Source organism: Ammodytes marinus (assembly GCF_949987685.1).
Source record: "Ammodytes marinus genome assembly, chromosome: 21".
NCBI classification, from domain to species: domain Eukaryota; kingdom Metazoa; phylum Chordata; class Actinopteri; order Uranoscopiformes; family Ammodytidae; genus Ammodytes; species Ammodytes marinus.
Window position 1 is genome coordinate 14,451,258 of NC_137225.1, and position 20,933 is coordinate 14,472,190.

General features: G+C 42.2%; 1 protein-coding gene across 2 annotated transcripts in view; it reads left to right on the forward strand.

Annotated features, from left to right (window-relative positions):
* The first annotated feature begins 13,319 nt into the window (after positions 1 to 13,319).
* The window catches only part of slco5a1 (solute carrier organic anion transporter family member 5A1), a 38,430-nt gene continuing 30,816 nt past the window's right edge, over positions 13,320 to 20,933 (forward strand). Inside the window, exons 1-2 of one of the 2 annotated variants that reach the window (XM_080050278.1) lie at positions 13,320 to 13,350; positions 13,889 to 15,272. In XM_080050278.1, the coding sequence (XP_079906404.1) occupies positions 14,309 to 15,272 (964 nt within the window). In that variant the 5' untranslated portion in view covers positions 13,320 to 13,350; positions 13,889 to 14,308. Of the gene's footprint in view, positions 13,351 to 13,533; positions 13,775 to 13,888; positions 15,273 to 20,933 lie in introns of those variants that run through there. The other variant, XM_080050277.1, reaches the window with a different exon arrangement.

Below are 20,933 nucleotides of genomic sequence, written 5' to 3' on the forward strand. Positions count from 1 at the left end.
CACCTTTTAAACAATAACTTCTTGCCCACATGCTGACTGCTTCCATTGGAGGTCAAATTAGCTTCAATTATGAGCCTCTCCTTTCTAAAAGCCCTGGTGGAGTTCAAAGGGCCTCCTCGGGGGAAAGGGGCGTTAGATGTATTTCTTCTTCGTCCACTGCCTCCCGGATGGTGTCAGAAGGCCTCCTGAGTATATATGGAGTAGAGGGAGACTGACTAATGTATGATATGAAGGGTATTCTCTGCAGGTGAGATAGTTTAAGAATTACTGAAGGATTGGCTTTGAGTTTTACAGAAAATTGCAAATTACTTTTTGTTTAACCATGTTAAGCCTCTTTGCCAACATTTTTAAAAGAATTTAACTTTTATTTCAAACAAATGAACTAAATGGAAAAAACTCTTCCCTTCTTTCTGTTGGGAAGTTTTTGAACTCAAGTTTTTCTATGAAATGAACTACCATAACTACCCTTTTTCTCCTCTCAATATTTGGGAATATTGATTTATTCAGATCATAATCTGTTTTTTTTTATAGTTTACGTTTTTAATAGAAAACCCAATTTATTGTTTTATATGATGAAAAGGATCAAAAGTGCTCAAACAGAAACAGTTTGACCCACCATCAATTCACCTGTTCTCTCAAGCGACATGCTCGCCAATGTGATGATTTCACCCCTGCTGCTCTGCCAGCGCGTAGGCCAGAAGCAGCAGCAGCAGCAGCAGTTTCCCCTCGTGTCCTTTGCACTGTGTTCGAGCCCAGCGCCTTATTGATCACGACCAGTAAGTTAATAAGCTTTAGACTCATTCATCAGCAGGGTAGAGACTGGAACTGCACACGGCAGGCTTAATCAAGTCATCAGTGCCCGTCAAGCATGAACACAGTAATTAAAGGAAGAGGAAACATGGAGATGAGGAGGCTATAGAGCGAGAGAGGGGAAGAAGATAGACAGAGGGCTATAGGGTTCGCCTGGTGGAAAGAGATAGAGAACTTGGGGCCGCTCCATTTATAAAAGCAGCCATTTATAAAGACAGCAGCCATGCCCGAGGAACGACACAGTGAGAGTATAATCCCTCTTTCTTTTTTTCTTCTTTTTTATTGGCTATGAACAGCTTTCACATTAATCTAGCCTTAGTTAATCAGCAGCTGAAATACAATCAGCCAGGTGATCCGAACAGTGACCTGAGGATAGACAATTCATCCCGCCTTCAGCAGACCCCCAGCTCCACACATAAACAAGACAAATATACAACAAGCCACCTCCTCCCCATTGATGACACAGCTGAGAAAATAGCCAATAATCGACATCATCTTCATCATCATCATCATCATTCTCATCATCATCCTCAATATTTTACATCGGCAACAGAGGTACTCACTCACACACACACACACACACACACACACACACACACACACACACACACACACACACACACATAAGCAGGCTCCATACTGGCCATGTGATTCCAGTCTAAATGATGGGGGGGGGGGGCAGACCTGAACAAATTTAAACCTATCCTCTGACATTTGAGTTAGTGACGGGAGAAATTGCTCTTTTCTTGTGCTGTAAACAAGAAACAATTTATGATTAGAAGATGTTAGTTATCACTGGCGGATGCTCTCTGTGTCAGTCCTGTTATTCTTATTAAAGTTTAAAGGGCAAGTTCGCTGTAATATATAGGCCTACAGTATTTTCCCCTTTTGGCTGCACCTGATGAGGAACTTTACCATTCCAAATGGATGAGTATAAGTATGAGTATAAAAAAACCTTTCCAAAGAAAAACACTGTTCTGGTTACTTTGGCTCTCTCTGTCAAACATGTTATTGGCTCCATTTTCTACAGAAGATCTTAAAAGCTTCTGTCGATAAAATGCATGCATGGCTACACAGAAAGTACAAAGTACTGTAGTAAACTTCCTCTCCTTTTGTTCATGTTCATAACAGAGCAACTGGCCTGCTTCAATAACAGTCTCAATAATGTCTCTTAATGCTCTTTGGTGTGTAATCCCTGCTGCAGTCCATGTGTTAATATGTTGTGTCTGTAATATGCGTGTCTCACTCAGGTGCCCCTATCCCCTCGTGCCCTATTAGCCTTAAACCTGACCATTAGACTGTCCCTTCAACTCCTGCAAAAAAAGAAAAAGAAGAAAAAAGCGCCTAATGAAGGCGACTCCCAGACAAGAGTGTCCATTAATTGTGACTGTACTATGTTGTTTGTCCTGTAACCCATCTCCTGTTAGATGAGTGTGGCGCGTGAGTGTGTGTTAGTTAGTCGATGTTTGTCGCCCGTAGGGCCGCTGTGGCGAGTGTGCTGACAGGTAATATTAGCGTCACAGGCGGTCACAGAAGCATGGAAGTGCCATACATGCACACACACAGTGGGAATATACACATAAATATACCCCCATAGACACATACGAACAAAAACTTATATTGAGTTTTCAGATTTAATACAAGTTACAGCGAACACAACATAAAAAAGGGACAAATAGTTGTCACAGGGTGCTCAGACATGTACAGAAAAAAAGAAAAAATCCATTTGTTCCACATTTAAACCATTAGTTATTAAGTTATTATTTAGATTTATCCAGTATCTTATTTCATATAAATGGTCGAATTTCAAACTTTCTATCCTTAAATATATACAGTATCTTATGCTTATGTAAACCATTATGTTCTCCTCAGATGACCGTTAACCAAGACCAATGGCTTGTTTGAGCTTTTTTATCATTTGACTCAAGCATCTGACATCAAACATTCTTTTTCTTATTGCTGTGTAGTTTTTCAGTTCTCAAGGATTGCAATATTCACATTTTGGATCACTGTGTTCTCAAATCGGTAAGATACTTTACATATTTTACAGAATCTTTTTTTTAACGAATAAGTTTGACAATCTTCAAAGTCCCATTTGATAATCTTTAAGATACATGCACTCCGGTCAGATACAACAAAAATGACAAGGGAGTTGTCCTTCGTGGTATCTTGGTCTTTACAGTAATTGGGTCCGACATCCCAGCCTAAACTTTACCCTCCTCCTCCTCTCCTCTCTGTCTCTCTAATCACACAGCGCGGTGGGCAGACTGAATACTGATCCCCCTCTGGGACTCAAACCAACAACCGCAATCACAACCTGCTTTACAACTCATAATTAGCACAGGGAAGCACGCCTCCCAGTTGGGCCTTTACTGCTTGAGACACACACACACATAAAATAAGCAACACTATGTGCCTTAAATGTGCTGATAATCCTCCAGGAGCGTACCACGGGCATAAAAAATGTGTCAAATAAATATGCTTAAACAGGAACGCAGGGGCACACACACACACACACACACACACACACTCCAAAGAGCAACTCAATTACAGCACAAGTCCTTCATAGATCTGTTAGCTTATCTGATAGCCAGATCACCTGATCGATAGAGAACAACCACAGAGGGTTTATTTAAGTCTGCCGATCATTAATGTGGGTCCTGCAGTGCAGATAAGGAGCGGCATGCAGTGGAAACCTGTTGAAGTGCTCTGACAATGCTTGACAGCGCGAACAAGGGCAGCAGCAGATAAATAAGTGGGTGAAGATTGACTAAGGGGGTTCTGCAGGAGCGACAGCAGTTTACAAACCAAGTCTCCAACTCTATACCTGCACTGGCAGATTTGTGTGTGTTCTACAGTAAAAAAAACAAACAAAAAAAAGACAATTGCCCTCACTGTATTGATCCCCAAATAATCATTGACAGAGCAATCTCTGAATGACTGGCATGGGATTCAATTTCCTGTGGAGGCTCAGCCCATTGATGATTTCTTTCTTTCCTTTTGTTTTTCATCCAGCCCGAACGAACACCATCTCCTTCTCAATGGCAGCGACCTGCCTCCCCCCAATTAATGGCCAACTAATAAACGAAAATAAATTGGCCACTTGTTTCTCGCTCACAAAGGCCACGCAGGCTCTAAGTACCGAGGCACAAGGCGGCAGCACACTCCAGTGTTTGCGTAAAAAGTGTCGTATAAAAGTTTGCCCCCATTGTTTCGGCATGCTTCCTGGGCCAGACACTGGGGGGCTTTACTGTCACGGGGCTAATTGTGCCTCTTTTTTGGTCCCTTTGTGGCGCAGCACACTTCTCTTGCATGTGGGAGCGGAGGGGCTTAAAGAGAGACAGCCCTTTGGAAGGGGTTTGAGGGATGAGGAGGGTGAGTATTGTTCATAATGAAGGAGCAGGCACGTATGACCCAACAATGGATCCCCCGGATTATGATCCAGACAATGACAGTGTTGCAGTAATGACAGTGCAAACACCGCTGCATTGTGTGTGTGTGTGTGTGTGTGTGTGTGTGTGTGTGTGTGTGTGTGTGTGTGTGTGTGTGTGTGTGTGTGTGTGTGTGTGTGTGTGTGTGTGTGTGTGTGTGTGTGTGTGTGTGTGTGTACTGACGTGTGGATCGGGGGCAGAAGGCATTGCTCTATTAGCAGCTGTGTCTCCAAAAAATACCTTGCTACTGTAAGTGGAGGATGTGTGTGTGGTGGGGCCATTAGGTTAATCCAGAAAGAGGGATGTCCAATGAGTAAAGTGAGAGACCTGCAGCTTCATGACTCAAAAAATCGTCCCTTTTTATCTGTCAAATCAAATGATAAGGCTGTATCCTATCATTTTGTTTAGTCAAAAAAGAATACCAAAACTGCAAATGTGTCAGTCCGTCTCTCTCAATAAGACTTCCCTACACTTTGACAATCAGCCGGAAAAAAAAACTTTTATACTGAATTAGTCAATCTTTAGCTAAATTTTCTAGCTGAATAGTTTTCTAACAGCCAGCTACTGTGGTTTTGAGCAAACTTTACTGTGTTTTGGTTGGGGACTATTTTCAGCTGCCGACTTGGTGCACAAAACAGACTACACTGCCCACATCCATTGTCATGATGTCGACCAGTGCAACGCTTCGACTCATTCATGTTTTTTACACACAAAAACGAAGGCTGTTGGCCCTATAGCTAATCAGTTTCATTGAAATGCCCCCATTCCTTTCATCTCCCATCCATCCATACATGTCTCCCTCTGTCCGTGCTTCTCTCCGGCCTCACCTCCCTCCGCGGCTTAGGGCTGATTATCAGGAGTGGCCCATTTACAGTGTGGCTAGGAGGTAATTAGTGGGATGAGCTGGGCAGAAGGATCCTCTTCAGGGGTTTAAGAAGGCACACGCTCAAGTACCTCTGGCTTCAAGAGGGGCTGATGTGTGTGTCAGGGTGGTATGGCAACAATAGGAAAGGGATTTCCCCTTTCTTTAGGTTCATCCAAGCTGGACCCACTCTGTTCAGAAGACAGGAGATACACCACGGCTTCACAAATTTCAGTTTGTAACATACATTTTTATTATCAACAGATGATCCAAATTCCTAAATTTGGTTTGCATGTGGCATTTACAGTTGCCATGGCCTGATGTCACCACCAGTTTACTACAAAAACATTTTCCACGTAAAAAAATGGTGAAATGACAAAGCTGCTTTTGTTGCAGCAAAACCTTTTCCTTTCAAGGTTCTGCATCCTCAAAGTATTTGTTCTGCTTTGTTATCAGTTCGATATAATTAAGGGTAATTAAAAGACTACTGCTTTCTTTAAAACAAATCCCTGCTTCCTTTTCAAAACAAAAACAAACTAAATAAATGGTAATTTTAAAAGTTTTGAATTTTTTTCTGCGGAAGAGAGATCAGATAAACTGCCGGACTTGCTCTATGCACCAATACAGCAACTCTTGACACACACACACACACACACACACACACACACACACACACACACACACTGTACAATACACTGTGACCTATGTAACGTACTTCTGCGGTCAAACGCTCCTTCCCCGAGGCAGATGATAGAGCAGGACCTCTGCTTAGCTTAGGTAGCTGATCACCTCAGCCCCGAGGGCCTGAAAAACGCACACATACTTCAGTTGGTAGCTTAAGCCTCTAAAGAGCCATTATTCCATTCATATGGAGGTGATTGTGTCCCATGAATATGAAATGTTTCGGCAGTCCCTCCTTTAACATTGTGAGGGCTGTGTGGATGCTCTTGCAAAGGAGCACAAAGCCCTGAAGGTATGGGCCATTTCCATATGTGTTAGGGGAATTGAGGAGGCCTTGAAACCCTGTTTACAGTAAACTCAGGCTCTCTCTTCGTTAAGGACAGACATGCAGAGCATTCAGCTAACACTGTTCTTCCCAACTCAGCAGCCCACTCCTCATTGACTTATCAGGTGCTGTCTATTAAACAGCATATGTGTTGAGCTTATTTATTTTATGCGACTAGATTCAAAAGACTGACACTTGTTATCCATATTTCTGTTGCATTGATTAACAAAATGATAGATTATGAAAAGAAGCAACAACTGTGTTGATTTAGTTGATGAGGAGTAACGTTGATTATTAAAAACTGTAAGATTAGCTATACATTTCCTGTTTTAAGCGAAACAGCTGATAGCAATCCAATGTATTACAGAAATTCTAATGAAAATAATAGGCTTGAAATACAACATCTCAATTCACATTTGCTTCAGTCATTCATTTATATATTCGATTTGGGTATTGAATCAAAGTGATAGATGGTGGATGTGTGAGACTGCTGATATTCTATTCAATATACATTGAAATTAAAATGGCCATTTTCCCAAAAGAAGACGTATGCCACCAACCTTTAACTATGTAACAAAGTATTTTAATTTCCTATATCTAATATATAAAATATAATCAATCAAATGCAGTGCTCCACTCAGCAGTGGAGATCTTTGCTAATGGATGGCATGTGTTATCAGTGTTGTAGATCCCTCCATGGAAGGCGGCTTATAGCTCTTATTAGCAAGGAGCATATTTGTTAATGTCCTCATGATTTATTAGGAAAGGGACAATCAGCCAGCCTTTGTCATGGAGGGGCCCTGTGTGTAAGAGTCCACTCACTGGGTGAGGACTGGAGGTGATGGTGGGGTTGAGGGTGATGGGTCCAGAGGGGAGAAGGAGCGGGGGGGGGGGCATTTTTGCATAAGCATAGGGCCCAATCTGCTGGGATTGCTCCGCACAGTAAGGGGGCATCAGCAGGTTTACACCGGGGGTCTTTATTTTGGGGAGTGGGGGGGGGGGGGGGCCTTGCACTTTTTTTAACACAATTACAACGCCACCCTTCTACCCTGATCTGCTCACCTTATTCATATGCATCAGTCCAGTTGCAAGCCCCTTCTGAATGGGTGAACTAATTTGGGGAGTAGTCCTGACTACAGACCAGGGAGTCTCTCCACAACAACCCCAGAATGTTGACCTTAGAAAAGCAGTACAAAGAGGGGCAAGCTCATTTAAAAGATGGCTTTTTCTTCTTCTTCTTCTTCCGGTAAGCAGAATGTGGTAAAACAGTACCACAGGAGGGTTATAGTTCAAGCATAGAGTCCTACTATATCTCTGAGTGCTGCTGTAAAGCCATTAGCTGATGAAGATGCAACAGTCAGCAGACGATTGGATTGTTTCAGGACGCATTAAAAAAAAAAAACAGCAACGGGTCGAGAGGCTCTAAGAAGAGGAGCCCATAGTGAAAACATGGGATTATTTATATGCTTCCTTGTGAGGCAGGTAATCCCGGAGTCCTGGAATTCCTCGCAGCACCCCTGACTTCCAGTTACAGATGCAAACACCTCATTGCCTGTCATTACTGCATTTTCCCGTATGTAACTTGGCAGCTCTGATAGCCAAGGCTATGCATACAGGAAAAGGCTGTTTATGTGGATGTAAACTCATTGGGGGGATGGGAATATATATACAGTGTATTTATGAACACTGCATGTCTCAGTGCATGTGATTCCCTTGAATAGCTGTCACGGCTGACTGAGAAAACAGACGGTGTTTCATTAGTGATTCCTGTAATGTCAATAAAGTTGGGATGGTTAACAGGAAGAGTGTGGGATGGAGCGAGGGGGGGAGAGCGGCTCCAAGGCCATGGCAAGTGTCTGACCAGGCTGAAGATGAGGATGATGATGACGATGATGATGATGATGATGATGATGATGATGATGTCATCACTCATGAACTGACAGGAGGAGATCTCGCCAGCACTTTGTAACAAGCACTTTGACCAGATATAAGACAGAATTCAATGTGTAAAATCTGGAAAAGGAAGACATAATAGGGAGGTGGGGGGAGGGGGGGGGGAATAAAAGGCTGCTGAATTTTATTGGCTAAACAGAAGATACATTTGTTTTTAATACAGTTACAGTAGTTTAACTTGTATAGCTTTTACATTTGTATTAAAATTAAAGAAAATAATTTACAGAAAGCGTCTTTGTTGTTGTTGTCGTAATACATTTCAAATACATTTACTCCAATTAATTATTGCTTTTTTAAAGGGGCAGATTTTAGATCCAGGCAGATCCCAAGTTCAATGGAAGACAAAATAAAGCCTGGATGGATCTCTAAATGTCCATGATGCAATTTAGTAAAATATTTTGTTGGATATAGTACCAACCTGGAAAATTCAGAACATCATTATCACTTATTTCCCCCTGTTTGTAACACAGGTAACATGTAAAACACAGGACATTGATTACAGAAATCTTTTGTTTTTTGAGGACAAAGCACCATCTACTGGTCATGTCCAGAAACACAAGCACTCTGCTCTCTCTTGGCCTCATTGAACTAGATTGTGCACTAGAGGGTGGTGTTGTATTTCTCTCCATTGTGGAACCGGCACTGCCTTTCGAAAAAAAATCACTCCAATACAATCACATTATAAACACATAACTTACAGTCAAACTGCCAAAATATTACAATATCTGTTACACTTTATCACACATGTGTTTGAGTGATAAACAGAGGAGTATTCTCCTTTGACTTTAATGGTTATCACTGTCTGCAAAGCCGGTTCAATAAAATGATCCATGTGTGCGTAACACAGGGCAGAATGTATTGATATTTTAAATAGCTTTGATTTCTGACCCCCTGCGAGCGGTAAACAGTTTTTACAGCTCTTCTAATAAGAGGCTGTGTCGTTTATTGCCGGGTATATGAGAAATGCAATACAATGAGATGCTGCCAATAGTTCTGGGAAATATTTAGATATGAAGGAGAGCTTTGTGGTAGCGCCCCTTCCTCCCACCCTTTCCAAAAATGCAGACATGCTGTTTCAATCCTCTATTGTACTGGTTCAGTTTTTTTTCACATGGGAAATTCTCTGTTTTTCTTCCTTCCTGCGCCGAAAAAAATAACCAAGTTTTGTTCGTCTGTCGCTGCGGATGAGTTCCAGCCAAATTCTGAAAAGCTCTACAGTAGGTATTTCTGAGAAAGCATAAATGGTATTAACCTTCAGTCTCTCTCTCTCTCTCTCTCTCTCTCTCTCTGTTTTGAGAAAAAGGTAATGGACTCCCTTTGTAACTTCTATACATTGATGCATGGTTCTTCTTCATTTTCTTCTTCTACGTAAATATTTTCAGATCTTTTTGCACGATTAAAAATAATAATACGATTTAGTATTCTGTGGTATTTGATGACTCTCTGCCTCTACCAAAAGATTAAAATATACAGCAAGATAATGCATTACAACTTTATGTATCATAATAATACCACATACACCCGCAAACTGTGATCTCCATCGACACTGCATTTCATTTGGCGACCCTTCACTCTTACCTAAAGTGCGAAACCAGGCCTCCCTATCAATGATTCATGAAATATAATATGGATTGAAGTTCATGCTGAAGTATGAAAAGAGAAATCTGTTGTTCCACACAACTTCAACACTCACTTGAGGGTCTGTTGTCTTTTTGTTCAGGTTATTCTGACAGCATTTGATTGTAAAAATGCTCTCAACCTTTTGACTCTCAGTGATAATTTACAACGCAGCAAGTGATTGTTAGAGAAAAAAAGGTCAATATTTCTGCAACATATTTCTTATTTATTTCCCCTTACGTTTACATTTTGCCAACCACTGACTTTAATTATATAATAATGTGCTCTTATCAATAAGACCAAATAATTGCGGTTTGCAGAGCTGCTCATTGAAAGAAACTTCTTACATACTGTACAATATCTGTAGCCTAAATGCCTATTTGCATTATTTAAGTTCATATTTTATGATAATGTTTGGATTTTTACAAGTGGATTAATATAATAGTTAATTGTGGTCATTTCGAATATATTGTATTTTTTATTTTGAAGTTCAATCGCATTATTTTTGGTGTAACTGACATTTAATTACTTTATTTTGAAGTGTTAGAGGAAACTTTATTGTGTTAACTACCTGTGACAGACAGTCAGGATTACAAGCGTGCACTGTAAACAATTGCTGTAAATTTACAGCAGGATTTCAACAGCATTTACCTGTTATTTATAAAAACAGCATTTAACTGTTAAAATAAAAGGCAGTCTGTTAAATTACAGTCCTTTGCTGTTATTTTACGGAACGGTAATGTTTTTCAGAAATACTGAACTTTCCTGTTAATTTACCATCAAACTTAGAAGGGACAACTTGACATGAGCTGCCTGCACATGTGAAGCTTATACAATTTTCTACATTAATCCTCATCCATCCACATCTTAACTATTAAGTGTTGTTTACTTTATATCCTCTGGTTAAGTTTACTTGAAGATGAGTTAAATCTACTTGGAAATGGAAATTGCAGTTAACGTAATTAAATCAAATTAGTTTTACTAAACTGAAGAGTTGTGTTTACTCAGTAGAATGAAGGAAACGGATTGCCTTAGATAAATCAAGTAAGCACAACAAAGTGTATTGTAGAGACGCCCCCTTTCCCACAATGACTTGCACTGGACTAAACGTTTGTTATGTTGCTATTTGCACCCTCAGTAAAGGGGATGTTTCATTCCATTACCTCACTATGCATTTTGTTTAAATAAAACATTTCTGTGTGAACTAACTGTTATTTTCGGTTATAACAAACGGTTTGTGGAAATCTTAAACAAGATCCCTAGTTCAACTCAGGAGACAATTTACAATAGAAATTAATCATTCCATTGAACTTGATATATTGTAAAAAAGTGTCTTGAAGTAACAAACAGAAGCTGCTCTCTGTGTTTAGCATTTGAACAAATAGCGGACATAGTAAACTTATATGGGGATGAAACACATCTGCCCAATGAAATATAACATCCCCTTCGCTCACGGTGCAAACAGCAACATAACAAACATTTAGTCCAGGTTCATCCCTTTTTTCATTAACAGTATAATCCTGTCAATTTTAGTGACAGTCAAATAATGTTAATTTAACAGTAAGAAAATGGCAACCCTGCTGCCAGTTGATTAATGTTTTTTTACAGGGAAATTTCTTACAGTGTGGAGCCACACAGTTTTTTGACCTCTCTCTCTCTCTCTCTCTCTCTCTCTCTCTCTCTCTCTCTCTCTTTATTTCTTCACATATACCTCACCTTTAATCATAATATTGTGGAAAGGATTTTGACAATTAAACCTTTTAAACGTCACATCGTGGTCCCTTGGATTTCTTTTGGATATTGGATGAGATATGTGTTGAGGGAAAACGGAGCGTTGTACATGCAACATACTATTCAGGCAGAATACTGTGTATAAAGGCTACACACATTAACAAACAAGAAATGAGTTATACCAACATATATCATATTGAAACTTTGATCAAATGTAAACAAGAGTTTTTCCACTATTTGCTAGGTGCTATGATGAAGCTTTGTCATTATAATACAAAGCCACTACCTGCTAAATGATTCCTCTCATCCCTCTCTGTGCTGTGTCTGTTATGTATTCATGGGGGTTTGTGCTATTGAGTAGCCTGCTGCTTGCTGACGGCCAAAGAGAATGATGAAAAACTCTCGAACAGAGAGCGACAGAGCCCTCTAATAGATGGACTATGATGCTTCTCATTGATCGCTCTGATTGACTGCTGAAAGACAGACAGTCACTCTCTCTCTCTCAGACACAGAGGAGACAGTGGACTGTGCACTGTAATACAGTAAAAAATATGAGCACATTTACTTTACTAGAGATTTGACATTCAGGCTTTGTTTGAATTCTGTGGGGGAACTAAAGAGCATCAGAATAAGGAGCAGAGGAGGAGGAGGATTGATCACCCGGCCTAACCAGACCAGGGAAATGAATTAATTACCTTGGGCAAAGTCATCCATCCCTGTCATCTCTCTCTCTCTCTCTCTCTCTCTCTCTCTCTCTCTCGCTCTCTCTCCATAAAAGATACATCTTATTCTCTGGCAGTGTAGTTGTTGTTTTCAATTCAATTTCCGTTCAGTGAAATGTTACCTCTCACAAATAAATTTGACGTGCAAAACATAAATATTTGTCATAAATATTAGTTGCAACACTAGGTGTAGGCCTATATAAAGATATTATCCCAAAGTAGAGAGATTTATTTCTGTTGGGTTTCCCCTCCAGTGTATTGTTCATTATAATGCATGAGTTGAGATACTTTTCATTAATGACTGAGTTGTGGTATTCTCGGGAAATACATAATAAGCTTGCTTCACTGGACATTTTTGTTTGCAAGTTATTGCGTCAGGGAGAATGCCAGGCACAGTGACCAGTCAATCACTGCTGGGTCAGCAAGGGTCACAGCTGTCCCGGTGACGTAGTGTACTAAACAACCCACCATATGGTCCGAAAAGCATGCTGGTATATGAAGTCCTAATGCTAGTGCCATCTAAATTTTACTGAATGAAAGCACTAACATTAGCATTTCTATGACTCTCCAGTGTGGCATTGTCCAAGAGACACCATGTCGCTGATATCAGTTTTACATGATATTTGAAAGCGAGCTGAACGCAAGTTGGGATCTCGAAATAAAAACTACAAGTCCCAATATGGCTGGTGTGAAACACAATTCACCCCTATGATTTGCTGCGTTCAAGTCGCCGTCACGTCGTTGGCGTTTTATCTTTCAACTGGAAAGTTGTACATACAATTGGTCATAGCAGGCTATATTTTAGTGCCCGGTGAAGAGCATACCCACAAAGAAGACTAAGGCAGAGTGATTGGTTGAACGTTTTAGAACTCAAATAGCACGGAGCTTGTTTAAGTTACAGATCTAAAAAGAGAGTTGGTAATATCATTGATGGAAATGTAGCCTATCTACCGATATTGTTGTGTAATAATGACTTATAGCCTATATTGTATGGTTTATTCACAATGTTTATAATATAATCCGGTGACGTGCTCAATTAAGACACATCGGTCGGTTTTTTCCCACTTTTTGGTGCTCCGAACCATGAATAATACCGTTTACAACAGTTATTGAACGCAACATTTGCCAACCAGCAGCAGCAGCCATCCGCATCTAGCAGATTTCATTCACTGAGTGGCCGCTCCGCGGAGAACAACGGGCTACCTCCCTCTGTCCTGTGTGAGTATTACAGCCTTCTGTACCTCTTACCTTTCCTAGAAGTTATGACAAATTATATTTATCGCCGTTTTAGTCGAGGACGGGACTTATTGTGGCTCAGTTTCAGAAGTGTCTTGTTCTGAATCGGTTTTTATTTATTTTCAAAGTCATGACTGAGACGTTAGTGGGCAGCGTGGTCTTTTGTTCTCTTGATATTTTTCTGGTTTTGACAAAAGGAGAGCTGGGTGTTATTTAGCCTTAACCGCTGCGACAGTTGACACCGATAGGGTTGATTTGTCGTCTAGGTTAATATTTAAATTATTATTAATTTTCATCTTTTTTTGGTGGGATATTTTCTTCTGAAGGCTATATTAATTTAGCGAGACCAAGTGACCAGTTAAATCCAGGGTGGACACTGGACACATTAGCCGGAATGCCAGAAATGGTAGGCTATAGGACGTATATCAAATGTGTACATTTAGTAAAGCAAGTAGCAACCATTTTTTTTTTTTAATTTTAACATTTTCTAATGACATTTTATGTTTTGTCTCTTTTCTAGGATGCTGCACAGCTATGGGACAATATGAAACCATATGATTCAAGGTTGCTATCCAACAAAGAGCCATAAAATCAATACCAACGTGGGAGCCTCAATTGGGGGGGAACACTGTAAAGACTGCACCTTATGGTTATTGGGTACATGTTTTTTCCCCCCAAAATAAGCTATTTATTGTAAACAAGGCAACATTTTGATGTGTTAATTTAAGGAAAGTGATTGTCTTCTGCACTATCACTATTGGCTAGTAGTGTGAGCTAATGTTGTTTCTCTGAGACAGGCTCCCTTTGTAAACAGCTATGTGGAATAAAACATGCTCATAATAAGTAGAGGGCTTCAGTCAGCCCCAGTGCCCTCATGCTGCACTAGTTCCTGACTGCCTTCTCAGCATCACCAGGAGTCCACACATCTGCAGCTGCCACCATGACTTCATCGGACAACGATGACACTGGCAGCGAGCTCTCCGACTCTCTGGAGATCCGTGAGCTCCAGGACCAGTACCAGCCGGACCCAGAGACCTGCTTCAAGTCCAAGAGCTTACCCATCCTGAACGGGCCCTGTCTGCAGGACCCCAGCCTGTCTGCGGAGCTGAGGCAGGTCGGTGGCGGCACCAACAACCGTGGCGCCTGCGTGGCCTTGCGGGAGAGCTGCGAGCTCCAGCTGAAGACCCCCGACTCCAGCAGTCCGGAGGCCGACTCTCCTTTCTCCCCCTCTGCCTCCAGCATGGTGGGCCTCAGCACTTCTCTCCCAGTGGACGGCCACAGGGACCCCGGGGGGAAGAAGCTGGGTTTCTCCCTCAGCCGCCTTATCTGCGTCCCGGCCCGGAAGTACGCGCGGGCCATCCTCCGCGACTCCCGCTGCTTCCTCTTCTGCATGTGCTACTTGACCTTCATCCAGTCCCTGATGGTGTCGGGCTACCTGAGCAGCGTCATCACCACCATTGAGAAGCGCTACAGCCTGCGTAGCTCCGAGTCGGGCCTCCTGGTCAGCTGCTTTGACATTGGCAGCCTGCTGGTGGTGGTCTTCATCTCCTACTTCGGTGGCCGGGGTCAGAGGCCGCGCTGGCTGGCTGTGGGCGGCGTGGTCATCGCCATAGGGGCGGCTCTGTTCTCCCTGCCCCACTTCATCTCACCGCCCTACCAGATCCAGGAGATGAACTCGTCGTTTGGCCGTGAAGGCCTCTGTCAGAGCGTCAACGGCAGCCTGCGCGAGGGCCTGGACGTGGCCTCCTGCCCCAGGGACCAGGAGGGCAACGAGCACAACCTGTACGTCACTCTGTTCATCATCGCCCAGATCCTGGTGGGCATGGGCTCCACGCCCATCTACACCCTGGGGCCCACCTACCTGGACGACAACGTGAAGAAAGAAAATGCATCTCTCTACCTGGGTAAGACCGTCAGCTGGTGTAGCAGAAGTTGGAACAGGAGGCTTAGATTAATGGCTCGTGTGAGCAGTGTAGCTGGAGAGAATGAAACGGCTCCATCCTGTAATCCATTTTATTCTTCTTGCTTGCTTTTAAAAAAATGTTAAAGGCAAGGACTTATGTTACATCACAAAAAGAGTACACACACAGGTGATACTATAGGCTGCTTGACTCCGCAGCTAGACCAGCTCTGGTGTGTGACTGCGTTAGTTGTCTTTCTAACACAATTAGTGTCAGGTATCCCAGCTGATTTAATTTCCATTAATGGCTTACATGTTTCCATTTTGATGTGGAAGACTGCTCTTCTTTTAGCTTGCCTGGCCTTGTTGATGTTTTTAAGAGTATGTGCATGTATGTTTTAAGTCCACTGAGTCCAACAATACAATATCCCGTCCCCCCTCCCTTTTGCCGCCTGTCCTTTTGATTTAATCTCCATGACATGCAACCATTGCACAACACTGAGGTAAACGCACAGACTGCAAAGTCAACCTTGGGCCAGAAGCACATGAGAGGAGTGTGGGGCGAGAAGCAGAACTGGGTTGCGCATGATTAATGGTCCTGTACTTTATATATATGTGTGTGTGTGTGTGTGTGTGTGTGCGTGCGCAGTGATAGCAGCACCACATGCTCTTCTGCTGTGCTGGAGTGTTAGCAGATTCTTTGCAAATGATTTTCACCCTTATCCTGTAATTCATCTGGAATTCAGGGGCTCTGCTGGCCGTAATGGTTTTGCTCAGATTGGTTGTCTGTACATGCATACCACATACTATACATAGCTCATAGAGGAGATCATGATTGGAGAAGTAATCCTGCTGTCTGCGCACTGTAGCTGGGTCATTGGGACATGGGGCACCCTCTCAATCTGGTGCAGTGTCTGTCTTCCACAGATGGTCACCGCCCCACTGACCTTTTGGTGGAAGGCTTCAACTCATTATTCATCATTTTTCATCATCATTAGTTGATCAGTGACATTGTTTGATTAATTGTCATTTTGTTTACTCTTTGAAATAATCTAAAAATAGTGGAAAAAAGCCCACCACGATTTCATGGAGCCCCGAGTGACATTTTCAAGTGGCTTGTTTTGCCCAACTAAATAGTGCAAAAGTTCAACTTGTTCACTTAAAAATAATGACATAATCCTCTCATTTCAGAAGCTGAAAGCACTGAAATGTGGGTATTGTCGATTCAATGGATGGCAAATCTCATAACTGAATAATCCCCCTCATTGTTTCAGTGTGTGAGTTGTATGCAGGTGTACTTTATTCTCTGTGTGTGTGTGTGTGTGTGTGTGTGTGTGTGTTCCTTTTCCTTGTATTTTTATTGAAGAGAGCAGTGCATTCATCTATTAGACAAAGAAACAAGACGCTGAGATGGTTGCACAGCATTAAGCCAAGGTGCTGACGCCAACCCTCTTGATCACAACATTACACAGCCTATGGAGCTGTATTCGCTGTCTAGTCCTTTTCTCGCTACCTGCTCCGCTGCCCTCGAGAGCCAGTATTGATCAGATCAGACTCTGCATCACAAGGAGCCAATGCAGCATAGCCACTGACTGAACTAGTCGGAAACAAACGAGGAGAAAACAACCTCAAACAGACTAGACTTGCTGTGCCCCCTCACTCACCATGGCAAGGTAATCCAGAGCAAATTCCTCATGGCTCATAAGGCTCATTGAGTCATCAAAGGTCAAGATCCCCCCCCCCCCCCCCGTACAGATATCCATCAAAAAGCAGCACTTGCTCCAGTGACCTTGATAGATATTCTCTGCGCACTCGCAGAGGGATAATCTGTTTCTTTCCCCCCATAGCAGCAAAGCATTGTCTGTGAAAACAGGATGAGACATGTTCAGGCATGTCAGGGGGAGCAGAAAAGTGCTGGAAAAAAATGTCCTTGATTTGGTATTTCAGATAGTCAGAATAACCATGGTAACTGAGCTTAGTTTGAATAATCTCTGTGTTTTGTACACATTTTCTTTTTATCAGTGACATTCTCGCAGGCATATTAAGTAATCTAGCCACATGTATAAAAAAAAGCCCAGTTGGTGCTAGGTTGCCATGTAAATTTGACATCAGAATTCTTAATTTTAGCGTTTTTTTCAGGGCTCAGAAAAAAAACCCATTGTTGTGCAAGTGTAAGACTTAACATTGAATTGCTATTTTCCTAACCTCTTAAAGGCCTACTTCACCGGTTTGAATATGAAGGTGTATTGAATTCTGAGATCCTATGTAGTATAAATGTGCGAAAAAAATTGAAATCGGTTCATCCTAGCCTGAGAAAAGGCAGAAAGAGTGTTTTTTTTAACCCTATATTTCTCTTTCTCGTGACATCACAGAAAGAGAAATATAGGGTTAAAAAAAAACTTACTTTGTAAATATTACTGTGATGTCACAGTAAAAGACATCACAGTAATATTTACAAAGTACGTTTTTTTTAACCCTATATTTCTCTTTCTGTGATGTCACGAGAAAGAGAAATATAGGGTTAAAAAAACACTCTTTCCGCCTTTTCTCAGGCTAGGATGAACCGATTTAAATTTTTTTTGCACATTTATACTACATAGGATCTCAGAATTCAATACACCTTCATATTCAAACCGGTGAAGTAGGCCTTTAATGAACCCCCTTTGTTCCTGCAAGAAAGAAAATGTGGAAATTACCACAGACAGAACCTGCTCATCCAAAATGCCCTCAAAGCTATTTTCCCGTCTTCATTTTTTGGAATGTAGGTTACCCATATCTGGTGAGTCTTCCCCCACTCTCACCTTGAGGTCCCCCCCCCCCTACAAACCCATTAATGTAAACCCCATCTCAATTTACCCTGGCTCAGAGTGGATGATTTGCTCGCGTTTGTAGGACAATGCGGGGTACTTCTGGTGCCCTTGGAGGGAGCGAAAGAGAGAGTGTCTATTTTTTTTGTCAGGATGTTATCTTTGAGTATGCATGCACACACAGTAGGGCATTCCCTCCGACCCATCACCCCATTTCCCAGCCCCTGGCCCCACGTCACTATAGGTAATGTAACGGGCACAGCATCGTGAACTTTTTTGCTCTACTTTTGTTAGGAAATAGTGGAATTAGGGTGTAGCTAATTTGACTTTGGGGCTCTCTTGAGGAATTTTCTTTTTTCTAGTTCCCTTCTAGAGCCTAAAAAGACCAAAAACTGTCCAAGTAGCGTCCATGTGCACTTTTCTGCACCGTCCCCGAGTCTTTTCTCTCTTGTGTCTCTTGACTGATTTACAACATACCATTCCTGGTGTTACTATGGCAAACGTTTTCTCTGTGCCCTTTCTCTGAGAAGCCACTCCATCTTGTGTGAAAGTGGCTCGTTGCGTAAGATAAGGTTTCTGTATTTTTTCAGGTTGAGTAACAATTCGTAGTAAAGGATTCAGCTGGAAGCGAAGTTCATTGGAAAAACTGCCCAACTTGTGTTCCTGTTTTCCCCGTCTCTGCTGTTTAGGAATATGTGTCCAGTGTCTCTTAACAATCTGTCACCATCTGATCCCCATCTGATTTGGCAACACAATGACCCACAGATCTACATGATCAATAATCTACATTCTCCTCATTGAATTGTTGATTCGTGCCAAGCTTTTGAACAGCGGCTGTGACCTTCGGTTATGAGAGGGCGGGGGGGGGGGGCTGTGGTCCCCCACTGATGGCCTCAGTGATTTACAAGCTAATGATGCTGAGGAGATCTTATTGATGTGTGACCAATGGAGAGGTCAGCTCTGATTAGATTGCTGTCTGTAAGTCCACATTACCTTTCAGAGGTATAAAATGCAGCGTGCAGAATTATTTTTTATGTGTGTAGAATTTTCTACTGTTATTATAACCCTTTGTTTATGGGCTGTTGTCCCTGGCCTGTTACTATTGTCAGGACTTTTGCAGCCTCTTTATACACAAATATGCACAAAACCACCCTCTAATGCAGGGTAAGGTTAATTGATTCCTCCTGTCCGACAGTCCCACTGTCTCTGCATTAACTAGTTTGCAGTGCAGACTGCTCTGAAACCAACATACTGGCGGTTGTGTTATTGGTGCCTGTGCATTATTTATGTTCTATGAGAGACTCAAGAAACAAGCAAGAGCATGTTGGAAGTTGGAACAGTAGATGGCTGTTTACTTACTAAAGAGGTGGTGCCCAGTTTAGGAAGAGAGGAGCTTTAACAGCCGCAGAGACAGCTTGAACACTAGCCTGCACTCTCTGATCCACACTCTCATGCTTGCATGAGCACTAGGGGTGTGTTCTCTGCTCTCTCCCCCCTGACACATTTAGAAAGAACAGTTGCTCTGTCTCTCTTCTTTTTCCATGTGTGTAAAGTCTCCACCATTATAGTGGAAGAAAACAGGAATGTGCAGTTACTTCATTTTTTTGGTTTAATTTGAAATTCCAGAATTATCTATTCAATGGTCCCGGCACGTCCCCTTTTCCATGCCCACTCAGTCAATCTCATTAAATTGTGTGTCCTCCTGTTGTGCTTAGCAGCCAAAGCTGCCCCGAGAAGCTGCATTCTCTCCCCCGCTGCTCTCTTGCCCGTCCAGTCCGACGGATCACATTTCCGGGCAAACGTTTGGGCGGCCATCAGAGGCTGGCACAAACACATAAAAGAAGGCTGGTCCTGTTTGTATCACTGTCTCCTTGGCTCATCCTTTCAGGAGGCTTTAAATATCTCTGCCCCCTCCCTCTCCCTCCACCCAGTCCTGTTGGCCACACATACCCTCAGGGTTACTCAGCAGCAGGCGACCTTTTAAAGTTGCAGACTGCAATGCTGCCAGCTCTAACTACTACTACTACAACTCCCCTTTGAAGCACTGACCCTGTGCCACCGATGACTGTGCTTCTATAATCTTGTACTGTTGGTACTCTCCACCCCAAAACTCTCTTTTGATCAGTCAGCAAGAAGAGTAGGAGTGATGGAGTAAAGCATAGAAAGCCAAGGCAAGTGTGGGAGTCAGTTTGCTTCCAGAAGCAGGAGGTCTGAAGCTCAACAACTGTAGCGTATAGTCAACCTCATTGGCCCTCAGGACTTTGGGCCATTATTTTTTTTTGTGGTCAAGTTGTTTTGACAGTGTGGGCAGGTTCCTGGGGAAATGCCACAAGACGTTTTTGTGACGGCAGGAATACTGAGAAACCTTTTTGTTTTCAGCTACGCAGGAAAGAAATCTGACATTTTTCCATTGTTCCCCGCTGGCTCTTTGGCCCACGCTGTTCCACCAAATCCTCCTTGATCCCTTGCCATCATTGGCCCGGGTTAAAATTGAGTAAAGCCCCAAAACAGCTTTGAAGTGGTTTAATTGTCCCTGCATAGAAACACAGTAGGCCCTTAGGAGGTGGTTACTACTTCTCATACATTTTGGGACATTTACAAAAATTGGTGAATTGCATATTTAGATTTTCAGGCTGATCAACCTTTTATGAGTAAATGTTTTATTTGTTTGTTTGTTATAATTTTTTGAAAGCCCTGGACAGCAGACATTTCCTCCCTACCCATGAAGCGAGGAATTGTAATTATTGAACAGTGGATATTAACATGAATACCTGAGCAGCTTCAGTCAATTCTGACTATCACAGTGCCTCATTCACAAAGAAATTCGATTCACATCTAATTGATTCGGTTTTCATTTT